Raw genomic sequence first — 17,425 nt, 5'->3', positions numbered from 1 at the left:
AAATACCCATAAGCAACTTTGAGTTCCTTTGATACTTTTTTCAGTCCTTATCTATTTCCCTCTCAGCACTGTTTCACAGAATTTAACCATTTTCTCCTTCTAGAAACATGCTTGTCTTTCGTTCCAGCATGTCATACTGTCGTGCCATACTGTCCAGCTATACAGGTCCCATCTTTCTGGCTGTTCCTTTTCGGTCTTCTTTGCTAGAATATCCTCCTCCAGCTGACCATTAAGTACTAGCTCTTCCAAATTCTCCAGCTCTCCTGTCTTCTCACTATACTCTCTCTAGGTCTCCCCTTCAATGCTACAATATAAACTGACCACCATATTTTTACGCCTAACCCAGACTTCACCTGAAAGCTCCAAAATCGTCCTTCTATATGCTCTTAGATGTTTCTCAGGCATTTCAAATGCAACAACATCAAAACTGAATTCACGGGCTTCCCTGGTGGCGCAGTGGTTGAGAGTCCACCTGCCGATGCAGGGGGAACACGGGTTCGTGCCCCGGTCCGGCAAGATCCCACATGCCGCAGAGCGGCTAGGCCCGTGAGCCATGGCCGCTGAGCCCGCGCGTCCGGAGCCTGTGCTCCACAACGGGAGAGGCCACAACAGTGAGAGGCCCGCATACCGCAAAAACAAACAAACAAACAAACAAAACAAACGAATTCACGATATCGCGAGGTAATACAGTCTTCTATAAAACAGAAACATGATTATATCATCCCCGTGCCTCCTTTTATAGCTTGTCATCTGCCTTAAAATATTCTAGCCTCACCTTGATTCCAATGTCACTTTTGTCCTGTATACTTCAACAATCCAGGTCTTATTTTCAGTCCTTAAAGGGGACCTCACCTTGAGCCTTTCAAATGGTCTTCCCTCTGCTTAGAACACTCCCTCCCCTCATTTGCCAAACTCACCCTCTGCTAAGCTAAATCCTATTCATCCTTCAATCTCAGATTTCATACCACTTCCCAGGGAAAACCTCCTTGACCTCCACCAAGTTTAGGTCTCCCTGTTATGTGCTACCAGTGGCCCCTGCACTTCTCTTTCAAAACACGCATCACATTGGTAATTTAGAGCAGCAGCACCTTTCCTGCTAGATTATATACTTCATGAGTACAGAGGCTGCATGTTTTTCTTCCTCCAGTATTCTTGAATCTAGCAGAGGACAGAATTAATTACAGTAGACCCTTGAACAACATGGGTTTGAACAGTGTGGGTTCACTCACGTACAGGTTTTTTTTAAAGTAAATACCGTAGTGCTACGACATCTGTGGGTGGCTGAATCCACGGATGGGGAACCACGGCTATGGAGGGAGGGCCGATGATAAATGACGGGCAAACCTTTGAGTTCACAGAGGGTCGGCACTCCTAACCCCTGCGTTGTTCAAGGGTCAACTGTAAATGAAAAGGCCACGAGATATCCTATAACCGCCCTGGTAGATACAGAGAGTCTGGTGGTTGCCAGACATAGGAGTTCAGGGTGGAAGTAATCGTCGGGGGAGGTGGGGGAGGCAATAAAATGAATGGATTAAAAAAAGAAATGCCCTGGGAAAGTTTGTATCATCTTCAAAGGCATCTTTTCTTCTGTCAAACGTTTCCTAGCTTTCCATTTTTATAGGTTTAGGAGTTCCAGGGCAGCAAGTTTTGCTTACAACTCAGCTTGCGGTGCTTGGTCTGAGAAGAAATGCCCTTACTCCTTTCATCTCCTTGTTAGAATCATAAAAAGGCACAGGCTAAGGAGAACTGGGAAGCATCAGGTGAAGGAACAGGGCTACTCTGTCAAAAGCACCATCTTAAACTGAGAGAACTGTGGGCAACGGGATCACACACCTTCACTCCGCCATATCCACTGGCATCAACCTCCCACCTTCTCCAACTTATATCCATCCTCTATCTCTCATTACAACTGGTAACTGTGGACTTCTAGTTAAAGAGGGCTGATACATACCACGCACTAAGCTCCACTTTTTCCTGAAACTCTACTGAAATGACAGTAGACGATTGTTAAAGGGGCGAGGGGGTCACATAAACACTCAAGGAGGAACGGAGTATATGGAGTAAAAAGAAACTAAACCATTATCTTCCACTGAAGCAAGTGCACAGATAATGGCCAGAACTAAAAAATTCAAGGGGTAGCTAAACTCAGAGGGGTAGCTTACTCAGAGATTGGAGTAAATATCAGAACGATCCTTTAAAAGAAGTGAAAGTAGTTACTCCTGGAGAGCAGGATACAAGGAAGGGGAACAAAGGAGTATGGGTTTTGGTTGTTGCTTTTTTTTTTTAAACAAGATTTGCAGAAACTTTTAAACCTTTAATCTATTTGCAACTATATAAAACTTTAATAAAAATTTTCAAAAAATAATTTTTTAAAAGCAAATAATAGCAAAAACACAGCAGGACATTCAATTGCTGTTACAATAAAAGCCATCAGAGAGAAAAAGGTAACTAAGAGTTACATATTCTATTGACTCAGATATCAAAAGTGAAAGATACAAAATGAAGGGAAACTGCCAACATTAGTGCTAACATGAAGAAAGCTTCCAAATTTCACTTGCAGAAAAGCTTCCAAACTCATTCTATGAGGCCACCATCATCCTGATACAAAAACCAGACAAAGATACCACTAAAAAAGAAAATTACAGGCCAATAACACTGCTGAACTTGGATGCAAAAATCCTCAACAAAATACTAGCAATTCAAATCCAACAATACATTAAAAGGATCATACACCATGATCAAGTGGGATTTACCCCAGGGATGCAAGGATTTTTCAATATCTGCAAATCAATCAGCCTAATACACCACATCAACAAATTGAAGAATAAAAACCATATGATCATCTCAATAGATGCAGAAAAGATTTCTGACAAAATTCAACAACGATTTATAATAAAAACTCTCCAGAAAGCGGGCACAGAGGGAACCTACCTCAACATAATAAAGGCCATATACGACAAACCTACAGCTAGCATCATACTCAATGGTGAAAAGCTGAAAGCATTTCCTCTAAGATCAGGAACAAGACAAGGATGCCCACAATCACTACTTTTATTCAACACAGTTTTGGAAGTCCTAGCTATGACAATGAGAGGAAAAAAGAAATAAAAGGAATCCAAATTGGAAAAGAAGAAGTTAAACTGTCACTGTTTGCAGATGACATGATACTATACATAGAGAATCCTAAAGATGTCACCAGAAAACTGCTAGAGCTCATCAATGAATCTGGTAAAGTTGCAGGCTACAAAATTAATGCACAGAAGTCTCTTGCATTCCTATACACTAACAATGAAAAATCAGAAAGAGAAATTAAGGAAACACTCCCATTTACCACTGCCAACAAAAAGAATAAAATACCTAGGAATAAACCTACCTTAGGGGACAAAAGACCTGTATGCAGAAAACTATAAGACACTGATGAAAGAAATCGAAGAAAACACAAACAGATGGAAAGATATACCATGTTCTTGGATTGGAAGAATAAATATTGTCAAAATGACTATACTACCCAAGGCAATCTACAGATTCACTGCAATTTCTATCAAATTACCAATGGCATTTTTCACAGAACTAGAACAAAAAAATCTTAATATTTGTATGGAGACACAAAATACTCCAAATAGCCAAAGCAATCTTGAGAAAGAAAAATGGAGCTGGAGGAATCAGGCTCCCAGACTTCAGACTATACTACAAAGCTATAGTCATCAAAATAGTATGGTACTGGCACAAAAATAGAACTATAGATCACTGGAACATGACAGAAAGCCCAGAAATAAACCTGGGCACCTGTGGTCAATTAATCTACGACAGAGGAGGCAAGACCATACAATGGTGGGCAGGCTCTTCAACAAATGGCGCTGGGAAAACTGGACGGCTACATGTAAAAAAAATGAAATTAGATCATTCTTTAACACCATACACAAAAATAAGCTCAAAAGTGGATTAAAGATCTAAATGTGAGACCAGACACTATAAAACTCCCAGAGGAAAACATAGGCAGAACACTCTCTGCCATAAATCGTAGCAATACGATGTCTTTTCTGATCTGTCTCCCAGAGTAATGGAAATAAAAACAAAAATAAACATATGGGACCTAATTAAACTCAAAACCTTTTGCACAGCAAAGGAAACCATAAACAAAATGAAAAGACAACCCACAGGCTGGGAGAAAATATTTGCAAATGATGTGACCGAGAACAGATTAGTCTCCAAAATCTACAAACAGCTCATGTGGCTAAATCTCATCAAAACAAACAACCCAATCAAAAAATGGGCAGAAGATCTGAACAGACATTTTTCCAAAGAAGATATACAGATGGCCAAGAAACACATGAAAAGATGTTGAACATCGCTAACGAGTAGAGAAATGCAAATCAAAACTACAATGATATATCACCTTACACCAGTCAAAATGGCTATCATCAAAAAATCCACAAACAGTAAATGCTGAAGAGGGTGTTGAGAGAAGGGAACCCTCCTACACTGTTGGTGAGAATGTAAATTGGTACAGCCACTATGGAGAACAGTATGGAGGTTCCTTAAAACACTAAAACTAGAGCTACCATATGACCCTGCAATCCCATTCCTGGGCACATATCTGGAGAAAAACATGGTCCAAAAGGATACATGCACCCCAATGTACACTGCAGCACTGTTTACAATAGCCAAGCCATGGAAGTAACCTAAATGTCCATCGACAGAGGAATGGATAAAGAAGATGTGGTACATATATACAATGGAATATTACTCAGCCATAAAAAAAGAATGAAATAATGCCATTTGCAGCAACATGGATGGACCCAGAGATTGTCATACTGAGTGAAGTAAGTCAGACAGAGAAAGAGAAATATCGTATGATATCACTTATATGTGGAATCTGAAAAGAAATGATACAAATGAACATATTTACATAACAAAAACAGACTCACAGACTTAAAGAATGAACTTATGGTTACAGGGTGGGGAGGAAGGGTGGAGGAAGGGATAGTTAAGGAGTTTGGGATTGACATGTACACACTACTATATTTAAAAAGGATAACCAACAAGGACCTACTGTAGAGCACAGGGAACTCTGCTCACTGTTATGTGGCAGCCTGGCTGGGAGGGGAGTCTGGGGGAGAACGGATACATGTATATGTATGGCTGAGTTGCTTTGCTGTGCACCTGAAACTATCACAACATTGTTAATCGGCTCAACTCCAGTATAAAACAAAAAGTTAAAAAAATTTTTCACTTGTAATGACCATATTACTGGTTAGGGCTTTTATTTAACATTTATCAGACAGATAGTTCATACACACAGTTTTTAAAAAATCCAAAGGCATAAGATGATTCATATCAAATGTAAAACGAGCAGGGAGTATTCACCAGACTTTGAGGAGTGCGGGATAAAGGGGTTCCAATGCTCCTCATCAGGAATTTCAGCCCCACACCTCATCTCCCACCCCCTTCTGTGGGACCTGATGCCTCCACGTTCTGAGGCTTTCCATGGTTAAGTCGTATAAAAGTGAAAATTAAAACTGAATCAAGAACAAAATTGCACACATACCATAAAAACAACTATGAAAAATATACCTGTATATGTCAAAGAGTAAAAAGGAATACCCCAAAATGAAAAGAGTTGTTCTACAAGGACCACTTGTAGAATAATTCCTTTGGAGCATTTAACATTTTTCCATTAAAAGAATTTTTAACATACCTTGAGTAAAGTCAAGTTTTTAAAAAAACTTCACTCAAACTCTCAAGCAGGGCCACCATCAAATAAATGACCATCCACCAACACCACCTGCACAGGGCCTTCTATTCATCCAACCCACAAAGAAATGAAGAGCATTCACGCTGGCTCTTTCTTACCTGCACTCCAACTCCTCACACCAATCTTTATCTCGGTGTTTATGTTCATGCCAAGGAATGATCATCAAGGAGTCACCGTCATAACTTAAAATTAAAAAAAAAAAAAAAGCATAAGTATTTAAAATACACATTACCTCAATGGCTGGCAACACAAGGAACATGATGCAAAAGTATCCCTATAACCTAAAACCTACAAGATTCCTGTTTATGGTATGATAAGTGGTACATGATACATATCATATACAATATGTAAAATTAAAAATACCAAATTGCTGATTTCTCTTTGATCATAAAATGGTTCAAAAGAAAAGAAAAATTCAAAACAAAAAATTTGGCAAAAAACTAAAGGATGGTATGGGTATGTTTTCATTCACACATTCTAAAATACTTATCAAAAGTCCATATTTTATGTTCTTAATGCTAACATAAATGGTCCCTTGCCCTCAAAAAGCTTATAATCTAACTTGCTATGATCACAGAAGTGTTCTCTAACTGTGCTATCCAATACAGTAACCATTAAGCTACATGTACCTATATTAACCACTTGAAATGTGACACTGATACGAAGAAAGAAACCTTTAATATTATTTCATCTTAATTAGTTTTATTTAAAATTTAAATAGCCACATGTGGCTGGTGGTTCCTATATTGGACAGCCTCGACCTAGAGGACAGGTAATAGCCACAGTGAAGAAATAATTCTGCAGGTAAAAAAATATCACTAACAAATGACAGAAGGAGAGTCTAAGAGGAAAAGACAAGTCCTCATTGGATGGAATTAAGAATAAATTAAAAAGGAAGAGTCAGGTAAAGACAGTAGAGTAACACAGCAGAGCAATGTGCTACGCATCAGGAGACAAGGGAAACATAAATGCATCCACCTGTTAACCATCTTCTACACAGTCTTTCGCACATGACTTTCTAAAGTGAAGCACTTCAAACATTACCTCTAAAGTACCTTTTAGTCCTAGTATTCCCTAAATCCATGAAAACAATGGAAACATCCTGAATTAAGAATGAAGACAAAAATTCTAGAAACAAATTTCAATTGCCGTGTTTCTACAATTCAATAAAACATCTTAGCTCATATTTGAGAATCAACAGTAGCACTTCCTAAAATTTATCATAGCCTCAGAGAAAGGACTGCACTTTTGTATATTATGAGGTTATGTTTTACAATTTCTTATCTTACTAAGTTATGAAACATGCCTTGCACAAAAAATACTTCATAAGCGTTTAGAAATTATGTAACTAAAGAGATTAGTCTTCACGTAAAAGGGAACAGGAGACCACCGGGCGGGGCGGGTTACAAGGAAAAGAGAAGCTAAAAAGATCTGGAAATGAGCAGGGCTGATTCATCTACCAACAGCATCCCCTTTGAAGTCATTATCATTGGTGCAAAGTATCCGAATTCAAAGTTCCCCATTAGATATTCACAATAAGAAATGTATTACATCATATTTTTAAAACACAGTATTTTACCTGCTTTTTAGCTAGCGTGTAATGTCCTAGCAAACTATGTACCAGAGATACATTTTTGAAGGCCTGTGAGTTCACAGGTTAAACTGCAGAGTCATGCAGACAATTACAGTGTTCACTATGGGTGCCCCTGTCACACTACGTCATTTGTCACCAAGTAAAAACTATTTTATTTTCTTCCACATCAGTAACTCATATTTTACCACAGATCACTGAAAAGTAGAAAAGATAACATTTGGATACAATGATGATAATAATGCTCACTCTTCCAACATGAAAATAAATTGTACCAATGGACTGAGGAACAAGGAAAAAAAATAACACACCAAACTATTCCTGCCTTTTCTAATTAAAGCAGACACGGTTCCACAAGCTACACAAAATGTTTTCCAAAAAATTAAGAAAAACGTTTTCACAAGTTGAGATTTGTATCTTCTATACCAAGTACGTATTAGATACAAGGATCTTTACTAAAATGATTAGTAATGGTGTGAGTCTCTCAGCAAAATAACATTTATTTGGTATTTGAAGACTAGAAAATTGTAAAACTTTGTCAAGCTTCAGTAAACAGAAATGGGTAAGAAAACATGCCTATTTTTATCAAAACACACATTAAAGACAAGTTCTGCTCTGAGGCTCACTCCAAAAAGTAGGCCTGATAGAGTCCCAAGTTAATGATGCATTTTTGCTGCATTTTCAAGGCACAGTACAACTAAACGTTTCAACATATTTCTGAATGTGCTGATCACCACTGATTTAATGATAAGAATACTAGTAGTAATATAAAAGGAACGATCAGCAATAGCATAATCTTTAATATTTATTGATCTCTCACTACGGACCAGACAGGATGAAATGCTTGTAATATATAATACTTAATTTAGTCCTACCTAACGTAGGTGATATTATCTTCCTCGTATTATACCGAGAACACTGAGGCCCAGGTTAACTTGCCCCTCCTCATAAAGTCAATAAATGACAGAGCTAAGGATTCAAACACAGCTCAACAGTTAGAATCCGAAGCTTACCCTTCTGGCTAGTAGATGGCCACCAGGTTAGACAGAGGTACCAGTTAGACTGTGCACAGCAGGTAGAGGGCAATATGAACCTTCCCAAATCTTAATTCAGACGACCCAATAAGGACCTTTTACATGCATATCTGAAGGACACATTTAAACTGAGATATAAAACCAATCTTGACACCATTAGATCACTAGTACTAGTCTCATGAACCTAAATTCTACCAAATAAGGCTTCATCATCAAAACTTACATAAAAAATTAATTAATTAATTAAAATAAAATAAACCTTTCCGCTCTTTGATTTTCTTCCAGGATGCTTCTACAAAGCAAATTATTTTCAAACAAATTTTAGGAGTTTAAAATGCTTGCTACAAAAACACCATAAGTTCTTTATCATGAATCAAATGATAGTGTTTAAGAAACAGACAGGACGTCTTCCCCAGTCAGAATATAAATTTCTTTTCCTTTTTTTTTTTGTAACATCTTTATTGGAGTATACTTGCTTTACAATGGTGTGTTAGTTTCTGCCTTATAACAAAGTGAATCAGCTATACATATACATATATCCCAATATCTCCTCCCTCTTGCGTCTCCCTCCCACCTTCCCTATCCCACCCCTCTAGGTGGTCACAAAGCACCGAGCTGATCTCCCTGTGCTATGCGGCTGCTTCCTACTAGCTATCTATTTTACATTTGGTAGTGTATACATGTACGTGCCACTCTCTCACTTTGTTCCAGCTTACCCTTCCCCCTCCCCATGTCCTCAAGTCCATTCTCTAGTAGGTCTGCATCTTTATTCCCATCCTGCCCCTAGGTTCTTCATGACCATTTTTTTTTTTAGATTCCATATATATGTGTTACCATACAGTATTTGTTTTTCTCTTTCTGACTTACTTCACTCTGTATGACAGATTCTAGGTCCATCCACCTCACTACAAATAACTCAATTTTGTTTCTTTTTATGGCTGAGGAATATTCCATTGTATATATGTGCCACATCTTCTTTATCCATTCATCTGTCGATGGACACTTAGGTTGCTTCCATGTCCTGGCTATTGTAAATAGTGCTGCAGTGAACACTGTGGTACATAACTCTTTCTGAATTATGGTTTTCTCAGGGTATACACCCAGTAGTGGGACTGCTGGGTCGTATGGTAGTTCTATTTTTAGTTTTTTTAAGGAACCTCCATACTGTTCTCCATAGTGGCTGTGTCAATTTACATTCGCACCAATAGTGCAAGAGAGTTCCCTTTTCTCTACACCCTCTCCAGCATTTATTTGTAGATTTTTTGATGATGGCCATTCTGACTGGTGTGAGGTGATATCTCATTGCCGTTTTGACTTGCATTTCTCTAATGATTAATGTTGAGCATTCTTTCATGAGTTTCTTAAGGGCAGAATTTTTGTTTGTTTTGTGTATTGCCATATCCTCAAAGCTAAAATAGTGCCTGACATTTAGCAGACTCTAAAATAATATGTCAACTAAATTAATTAATTGAAAGCACAACAAAGATTTTTTTAGAGTGATCTCACGAGTATCACAAAAATTCAAAATTGGAATAGAGCAATAAAAGGACTTACAGATACATCAAGGAGGTATATTTATATGGAATCTGTAGATCTGACAGTGAGAACAAGAATACTTTCCTGATATAGATTATTATCCTGATGAAAGGGCAAGCTATACTGGTGATGGTATACAGCTACAATCTAGATTATTTAACATGTCATATTACACTTATGGGGGAAAAGTGATTTCAGAATACATATTTTCCAAAATCTGACCATTTTTTACACTTCAAAATAATTGATTAGTTCTATCATTACCATCTTTAATATACCCATATTTTAGCTACTTATTCTTTCATAAGGTAAACAGAATGATAGAATGCTTAATAAAATTCAAAGGAAAACGTTTTCATTAATTCTGTTCCCAACAAAAATATTAGCCATGTAAATTAATCACTAAGTGGATTAGGTGAAAATGTGGTTAAAAAAACCTAGAAAACACAACTGTTCCTTTTAAAGCACTGCAGAAAGTTTGGTTAGTTGCAAAACTTACACTTTGAATCTAAAGTTCTATAAACACAAAATAACATTTACATACTCTTTTTTTTTTTTTTTTGCGGTACGCGGGCCTCGCACTGTTGTGGCCTCTCCCGTTGCAGAGCACAGGCTCCGGACGCGCAGGCTCAGCGGCCATGGCTCACGGGCCCAGCCGCTCCGCGGCATGTGGGACCTTCCCTGACCGGGGCACGAACCCGTGTCCCCCGCATCGGCAGGCAGACTCCCAACTACTGTGCCACCAGGGAAGCCCTTTACATACTCTTTATTTCATCTTTTTCTTCTCTTGTTTCTATTTTGCTAGGGAAGACTTAGAAATTAAATGCATCATCCCCACTAAAAAAACGAAGTACATGGTAAACTTAAATTATCTCTTTACAAAATAATGGCTGCTTTTGCTTAATTTGAGGATTCTTTATATTAGAGCCCTGCTCGTTGTTTTATGGCAAACAATAAGCTTTGCCAGTTTCATCTGAAGGTTACATTTATCTGTCAGCAGAAAAGGAATGACTATAACAAGTTCTATTATGTTCAACTATTCTCTCACCAATTATTTCCCACACTAAATATAAATGTTTTATTTCAAAGAAATTTTATCAGGAATAAGCTTACAAAAAGTTCTTTTATTCGTGTTCTATGCCTTGGAAACAAAAGTCTAAACAGACAGCATATTCCTACTAATTGCCACCTTTCATGCACTGGTTTTAAGATGTGAAGTTATATTTATTTCTGTTATTTAGCACAGAAGAAAATGTTCTGGAAAAGACAGGACAAAAAATAATAATAATTTGGGCCTACGTGTATAACTACATGTGATTACCATCACTGAATAAGTCAAACTTGATCAGAAACTCAAGGGGAAACCAATTAAAAAGCTAGTTATCACTCAGAACACCAAGTTTGAAAGAAAAAATTTAAAGACATCAGAGTTCTCCTCCAGTTCAATGGGATTCAATTTCATTAATAAGTGACTTAGAAAATACAGAATCAGCTAATAAGATATCCTGAAACTTACCAGTATTCTCAGATGTTAGCAATGTGTAAAAGAGAAACAAGAGTTAAAAAAAAGAAAAACAAAAAACCCCACACTAAGGTTTGACTTCTCCTCCACCACTAATTTAATCTCTGGGACCCAGCTGCCTCATCTATTAGTAAATACTGTAATATTATGTGCCCAAAATGAAGATGGGACTAGAGCAATGTTTTCTTGAATTCTAATCCAGAGTAACTAGAGCGTGCTCTTAGAAGTCTAACCTCTGTGTTGGAACTGTGATACCACCCTGCAGAAACACGTAATCTTGACCAAGCTATCCAATATGCCTGTGCTTCAATTTCCTCATTAGTGAAATAGGGATAAGAATCTAAATTGCGGAAGGATCAAATTAGAACATATAAAGCCTTCAGAACCGTACCTCGTATACAGTAAAAGTTTATCCATCATAAAAACCATCGATATTATTAATGCTACCAAGAAGGTTTTTCATGTGTAGTGAAATACAGGACATACATGACTGACTGTCATTTCAAGATCTACTTTATGATAGATAGTAACACCATATTAAGAATCATATCAATGATTATATTTACAAATGCCTAACAATGGCAATAAACTCTGCTGACATCATACCGGGTATAAGGCACCTGACCAATGCAACAAATGGTAACAAGAGAATTTGAGGAGCTGATTTACAAGGTAGTAGTAAGTAACATTTTCCACAAGGCATCATCTCTCTCCCAAATGCTTATAGTCAACTTTGAAAATAAATATTTAACCATGAGCAAAGGATGATTTGATTATTTCTAAGGAAAACTAGTCGTAAAATCATTAAAGTTTAAGGGAAAGGCACAAACTCCAACAGAGAACCACTGAAGAAATTTCCAGAAAAGTGAGTTATAAATAATTGAGAAAGGACGCTATTCACATAGGTGTTTAATGTCAACAAAACAAGGGGCAAAGGATGAATAGAGACATCAATGATATGAAAATTGCCCCCCATACCACTACCACTATCACCCGCCCCTTGAACAAATGACTGATTTTGAAGAAGAGACACTGAAGGTCCTCAGAAAAATGAAGAATACCTATCCTTGCTACAAGGAAAGTCACTAGGGTAAAAAAGCATTCTCAAACCCAGTTTCAACAGCCTATACTTAAATAAGAATAAGCTAAAATGAATAACATCTTTAAAAAATCAAACAAAACATTTATATAATAATTTTTATGACTGGGGAAATCAAGATGGCAGAGAAGTAAGGTGCTGAGCTCACCTGCCCTACGAACTCATCAAAAACACATCTATACATCTACAGGTGGAGCAACTCTAGCTGAAAACACCCTGGAGACTAGAAAAAAGTCGCTTCTATTTACAACCAAGGCTGTAAAAAAAGATTCACACAGAGGTGGGCAGGAAGGGAGAAGAGATCAGGTCGGAACCTGTGTCCCTAGAAGGGGACACAGAAGAGGAAGGGGATATCAGAGAGTCAGGGATCCTCCCTAGGGAATGAGGGATTTGAGATACATGTTAGACAACCCAGACCTGTGGTCCCACACCAGGAAGACAAGTCCCATTAACTGTACTGAAAATCAGTGGGACTTACTTACTTAGAAACTGAGATATAAAATACGACCTCAAAAGCACAAAACATGGAGAGGGGATGAAAAAACGTAGATCTTTTTGAATGTGTCTGAACTTAAATGACTACCAGTTTAAAAAAAAGTAGATATAGCTATAGGTCAACATATATGAACCCCAGGGTAACTACAAATCAAAAACCTACAACAGATACACAAAATCTAGAGAGAAAGGAACACAATTATAACGCTAAAGGGAATAGACTAAAAGAAGAAAAGAACAGAGAAGAACTATAAAAAACAACCAGAAAACAAGTAACAAAATGGCACTAAGGGTATACCTATCAGTAGTCACTTTAATTGTCAATGGACCAAATGCTCCAATCTAAAGATACAGAATGAAGCAACAAGGACCTACTGTATAGGAGAGGGAACTATATTTGATATCTGGTAATAACCTATAATGGAAAAGAATCTTAAAAAGAATATACATATGTAGGTAAACAATCACTTTGCTGTACACCTGAAACTAACACAACACTGTAAATTAACTATACCTCAATATTTTAATGGTTTCAAAAAAAAAAGATATAGGGTGACTGATAAAAAAAAAAAAGACATACCCATATGTTGCCTGCAAGAGACTTACTTCAGAGCTAAAGATGCACACAGACTGAAAGGGAGAGAATGGAAAAAGATATTCCATGTAAACGGAAACAAAAGGAAAGCTGGTGTAGCAAACTCTTATCAGACAAAGTAGGCTTTAAAATGAAGTCTATAACAAAAAGACAAAGAAGGGCGCCACATAATAATAAAAGGGTCAATCGACGAAGAGGATATAGCATGTGTAAACATATATGCACCTAACATGGGAGCACCTAAATATACAGAGCAAGTATTAACAGACATAAAGGGAGAAATTAACAATAATACATTAACAGTAGGGGAATTTAACCCACCAGTTACATCAATGGACAGATCATCCAGACAAGAGAAAGAAATAAAAGGCATCCAAAATGGAAGGGAAGAAGTAAATCTGCCACTATTTGAAGATGACATGATACTACATATAGAAAAGCCTAAAGTCTCCACCAGAAAAACTATTAGAACTAACGAATGAATTCAGTAAAGTTGCAGGACACAAAATTAATAGACAGAAATCTGTTACTCTTCTATACACTAATAATGAACTATAACAGAAAGCAAGAAAACAATTCTGTTTAAATTTCACCAAAAAGAAAACACCTAATAAATAAACTTAACCAAGGAAGTGAAAGATGTACACTCTGAAAACTATAAAACACTGATGAAGGAAATTGAAGATGATAACAAGAAAGGAAAGGTATCCCATGTTTATGTATTAGAAGAATTAATACTGTTAAAATGTCCATATTATCCAAAGCAATCTACAGATTTAATGCAATTCCTATCAAAATACCAATGACGTTTTTTACAGAACTAGAACAAATAATCCTAAAATTGATATGGAACCAAAAAAGACCCTGAATAGCCAAAGCAATCTTGAGAAAAAAGAACAAAGCTGGAGGTATCTTGCTCCCTGACTTCAGACTATACTATAAAGCTACAGTAATCAAAACAGTACGGCATTGGCACAAAAACAGACACACAGATCCACAGAACACAACAGAGAGTCCAGAAATAGGCCCACACACATATGGTCAATTAATCTTCAACAAAGGAGGCAAGAATATACAATGGGAAAAAGACAGACTCTTCAATAAGTAGTGCTGGGAAAACTGGACAGCTACATGTAAAAGAATAAAATTAGAACATTTTTTCACACCATATACAAAGAAAAATGCAAAATGGATTGAAGACCTAAATGTAAGATTGGAAACCATAAAACTCTTAGAATAAAACATAGGTAGGACACTCCTTAACATAAATCATTGCAATATTGTTTTGGATTTCTTTTGGAGAGGCAAGATAGGGGTAGAGGATTAAAAGGTACAAACTACTACTATTTATTACATAACTACTTTATGTAATAAATAAGATATATGGATATATTGTACAGATAGGGAATTGAGCCAATATTTTATAGTAACTTTAAATGGATTATAATCTATAAAAACACTGAATTACTATGTTGTATGCCTGAAACTAATATAGTATTTTAAATCAACTATACTTTAATTTTTAAATATTTCCTTATATTGTTTCATTTCACCATCAAAGAATCATTTGAATTAAGATATGGTCTTGCTATCTCAGTAAAAATATCATTTGAATTCTCTAAAATCCATCATTGCATTAAATAAGAAAACAATATTTTAAAAAATAATAATAATTTTAATTTAATACTAATTTAATAATACTTTTTTCCATTCAGCATTTGGTGTTATACATATAACAAATATGTAAATGTATATTTTTCATTTTTATTTTCCTGATGATTTTCATATTTATAATGCTGTACCTATGGAAAATATGGTCTTCAAAAATTAACCTATGCACCCATGGTCAATTAATCTACAACAAAGGAGGCAGGAATTTACAATGAAGAAAGGACAGCCTCTTCAATAAGTGGTGCTGGGGAAACTAGACAGCTATATGAGAAAGAATGAAATTAGGACATTCTCTAACACCATATACAAGAATAAATTCAGAATTAATTAAAGACCTAAATGTAAGACCGAATACTATAAAACTCCTAGAGGAAAACATAGGCAGAACACTCTTTGACATAAATCACAGCAATTTTGGATCCATCTCCTACAGCAATGGAAATAAAAACAAAACTTTTTTAAATGGGACCTAATTAAACTCAAAAGCTTTTACACAGCAAAGGAAACCATAAACAAAAAAGACAACCTACAGAATGGGAAAAAATGTTTGCAAATGATGCCACTGACAGGGATTAATTTCCAAAATATACAAACAGCTCATATAGCTCAACATCAAAAACAAAAACAAAAAACCCAATCAAAAAATGGGCACAAGATCTAAATAGATATTTCTCCAAAGAAGACATACAGATGGCCAACAGGCATATGAAGAAATACTCAGCATCCCTAATCATTAGAGAAATGCATATGAAAACAAAAATGAGGTATCACCTCACTCCGGTCAGAATGGCCACCATCAAAAAGTCTACAAATAATAAATGCTGGAGAGGGTGTTGAGAAAAAGGAACCCTCCTACACTACTGGCGGGAATGTAAATCGGTACAACCACTATGGAGAACAGTATTCAGGGCCCTCAAAAATCTAAAAATAGGGCTCCCCTTGTGGCGCAGTGGTTGAGAGTCCGCCTGCCGATGCAGCGGACATGGGTTCGTGCCCCGGTCCGGGAAGATCCCACATGCCGCGAAGCAGCTGGGCCCGTGAGCCATGGCCGCTGAGCCTGCGCGTCCGGAGCCTGTGCTCCACAACAGGAGAGGCCACAACAGTGAGAGGCCCGCGTACCGCAAAAAAAAAAAAAAAAAAAAAATCTAAAAATAGCTCTACCATATGATCCAGCAATCCCACTCCTGGGCATATATCTGAAGAAAACCTTAAGTCAAAAAGATACATGCACCCCAATGTTCATTGCAGCACTATTTACAATAGCCAAGACAAGATGCAACCTAAATGTCCATCAACAGATGAATGGATAAAGATGTGGGGTGTGTGTGTGTGTACACACACACACACACACACACACAATGGAATATTAGCCATAAAAAAGAATGAAATAATGTGATTTGCAGCACACATTATTTGGCTGGATGGACCTAGAGATTATCATGCTAAGTGCAGTAAGCCAGACAAAGACAAATATCACATAATATCACTTATATGTGGATGATAATGATATAAACGAACTTATTTACAAAACAGAAATAGCCCCACAGACACAGAAAACAAACTTATGGTTACTAAAGGGGAAAGGTGGGGGAAGGATAAATTAGGAGTTTGGAATTAACATATACACACTACTACATATAAAACAGATAACCAACAAGGACCTACTGTATAGCACAGGGAACTATACTCAATACTTTGTAATAACCTACAAGGAAAAAGAATCTGAAAAAGAATAATAAATGTATGGATCACTTTGCTATACACCTGAAACTAACACAACATGGTAAATCGACTATACTTCAATTAAAAAAAACAATGGGCTCAACTTAAAAGTGGTGAATTACAATTTCCATTTATAGTAATCAACCAAACTTTATATTCGAGGTTGCCAGTACTTCATTCAGTGAGGGAGAATACATATTAAATGTGATGATACTGAAAGATCTGAGGTATAAGAGTCAAATAAGAATCGATGAGGAATATCTTCACACTGGGGAGGCCCAAAACTACATGTCCACAACTATCAAAAGGGATGTATGGATAATAGGAGAGAAATCCAATCCATTGCACTCTGTGCTCTGTGTTACTTAGACTGACCCAGAACCAGCAAAGAGAATAACGGTAAGG

General features: G+C 36.8%; 1 protein-coding gene across 1 annotated transcript in view; it reads right to left on the bottom strand.

Annotated features, from left to right (window-relative positions):
- The window catches only part of NBAS (NBAS subunit of NRZ tethering complex), a 336,980-nt gene that overhangs the window by 209,122 nt on the left and 110,433 nt on the right, over window positions 1–17,425 (bottom strand). The window contains exon 22 of the mRNA XM_060168734.1: window positions 5,854–5,937. Within this exon, the coding sequence (XP_060024717.1) occupies window positions 5,854–5,937 (84 nt within the window). The remainder of the gene's footprint in view (window positions 1–5,853; window positions 5,938–17,425) is intronic.

This window comes from Lagenorhynchus albirostris, chromosome 13 (assembly GCF_949774975.1).
Source record: "Lagenorhynchus albirostris chromosome 13, mLagAlb1.1, whole genome shotgun sequence".
Classification (NCBI taxonomy): Eukaryota; Metazoa; Chordata; class Mammalia; order Artiodactyla; family Delphinidae; genus Lagenorhynchus; species Lagenorhynchus albirostris.
The sequence above is the reverse complement of the archived record's forward strand: the minus strand, read 5'-3'. Positions and strand labels throughout refer to the sequence as shown.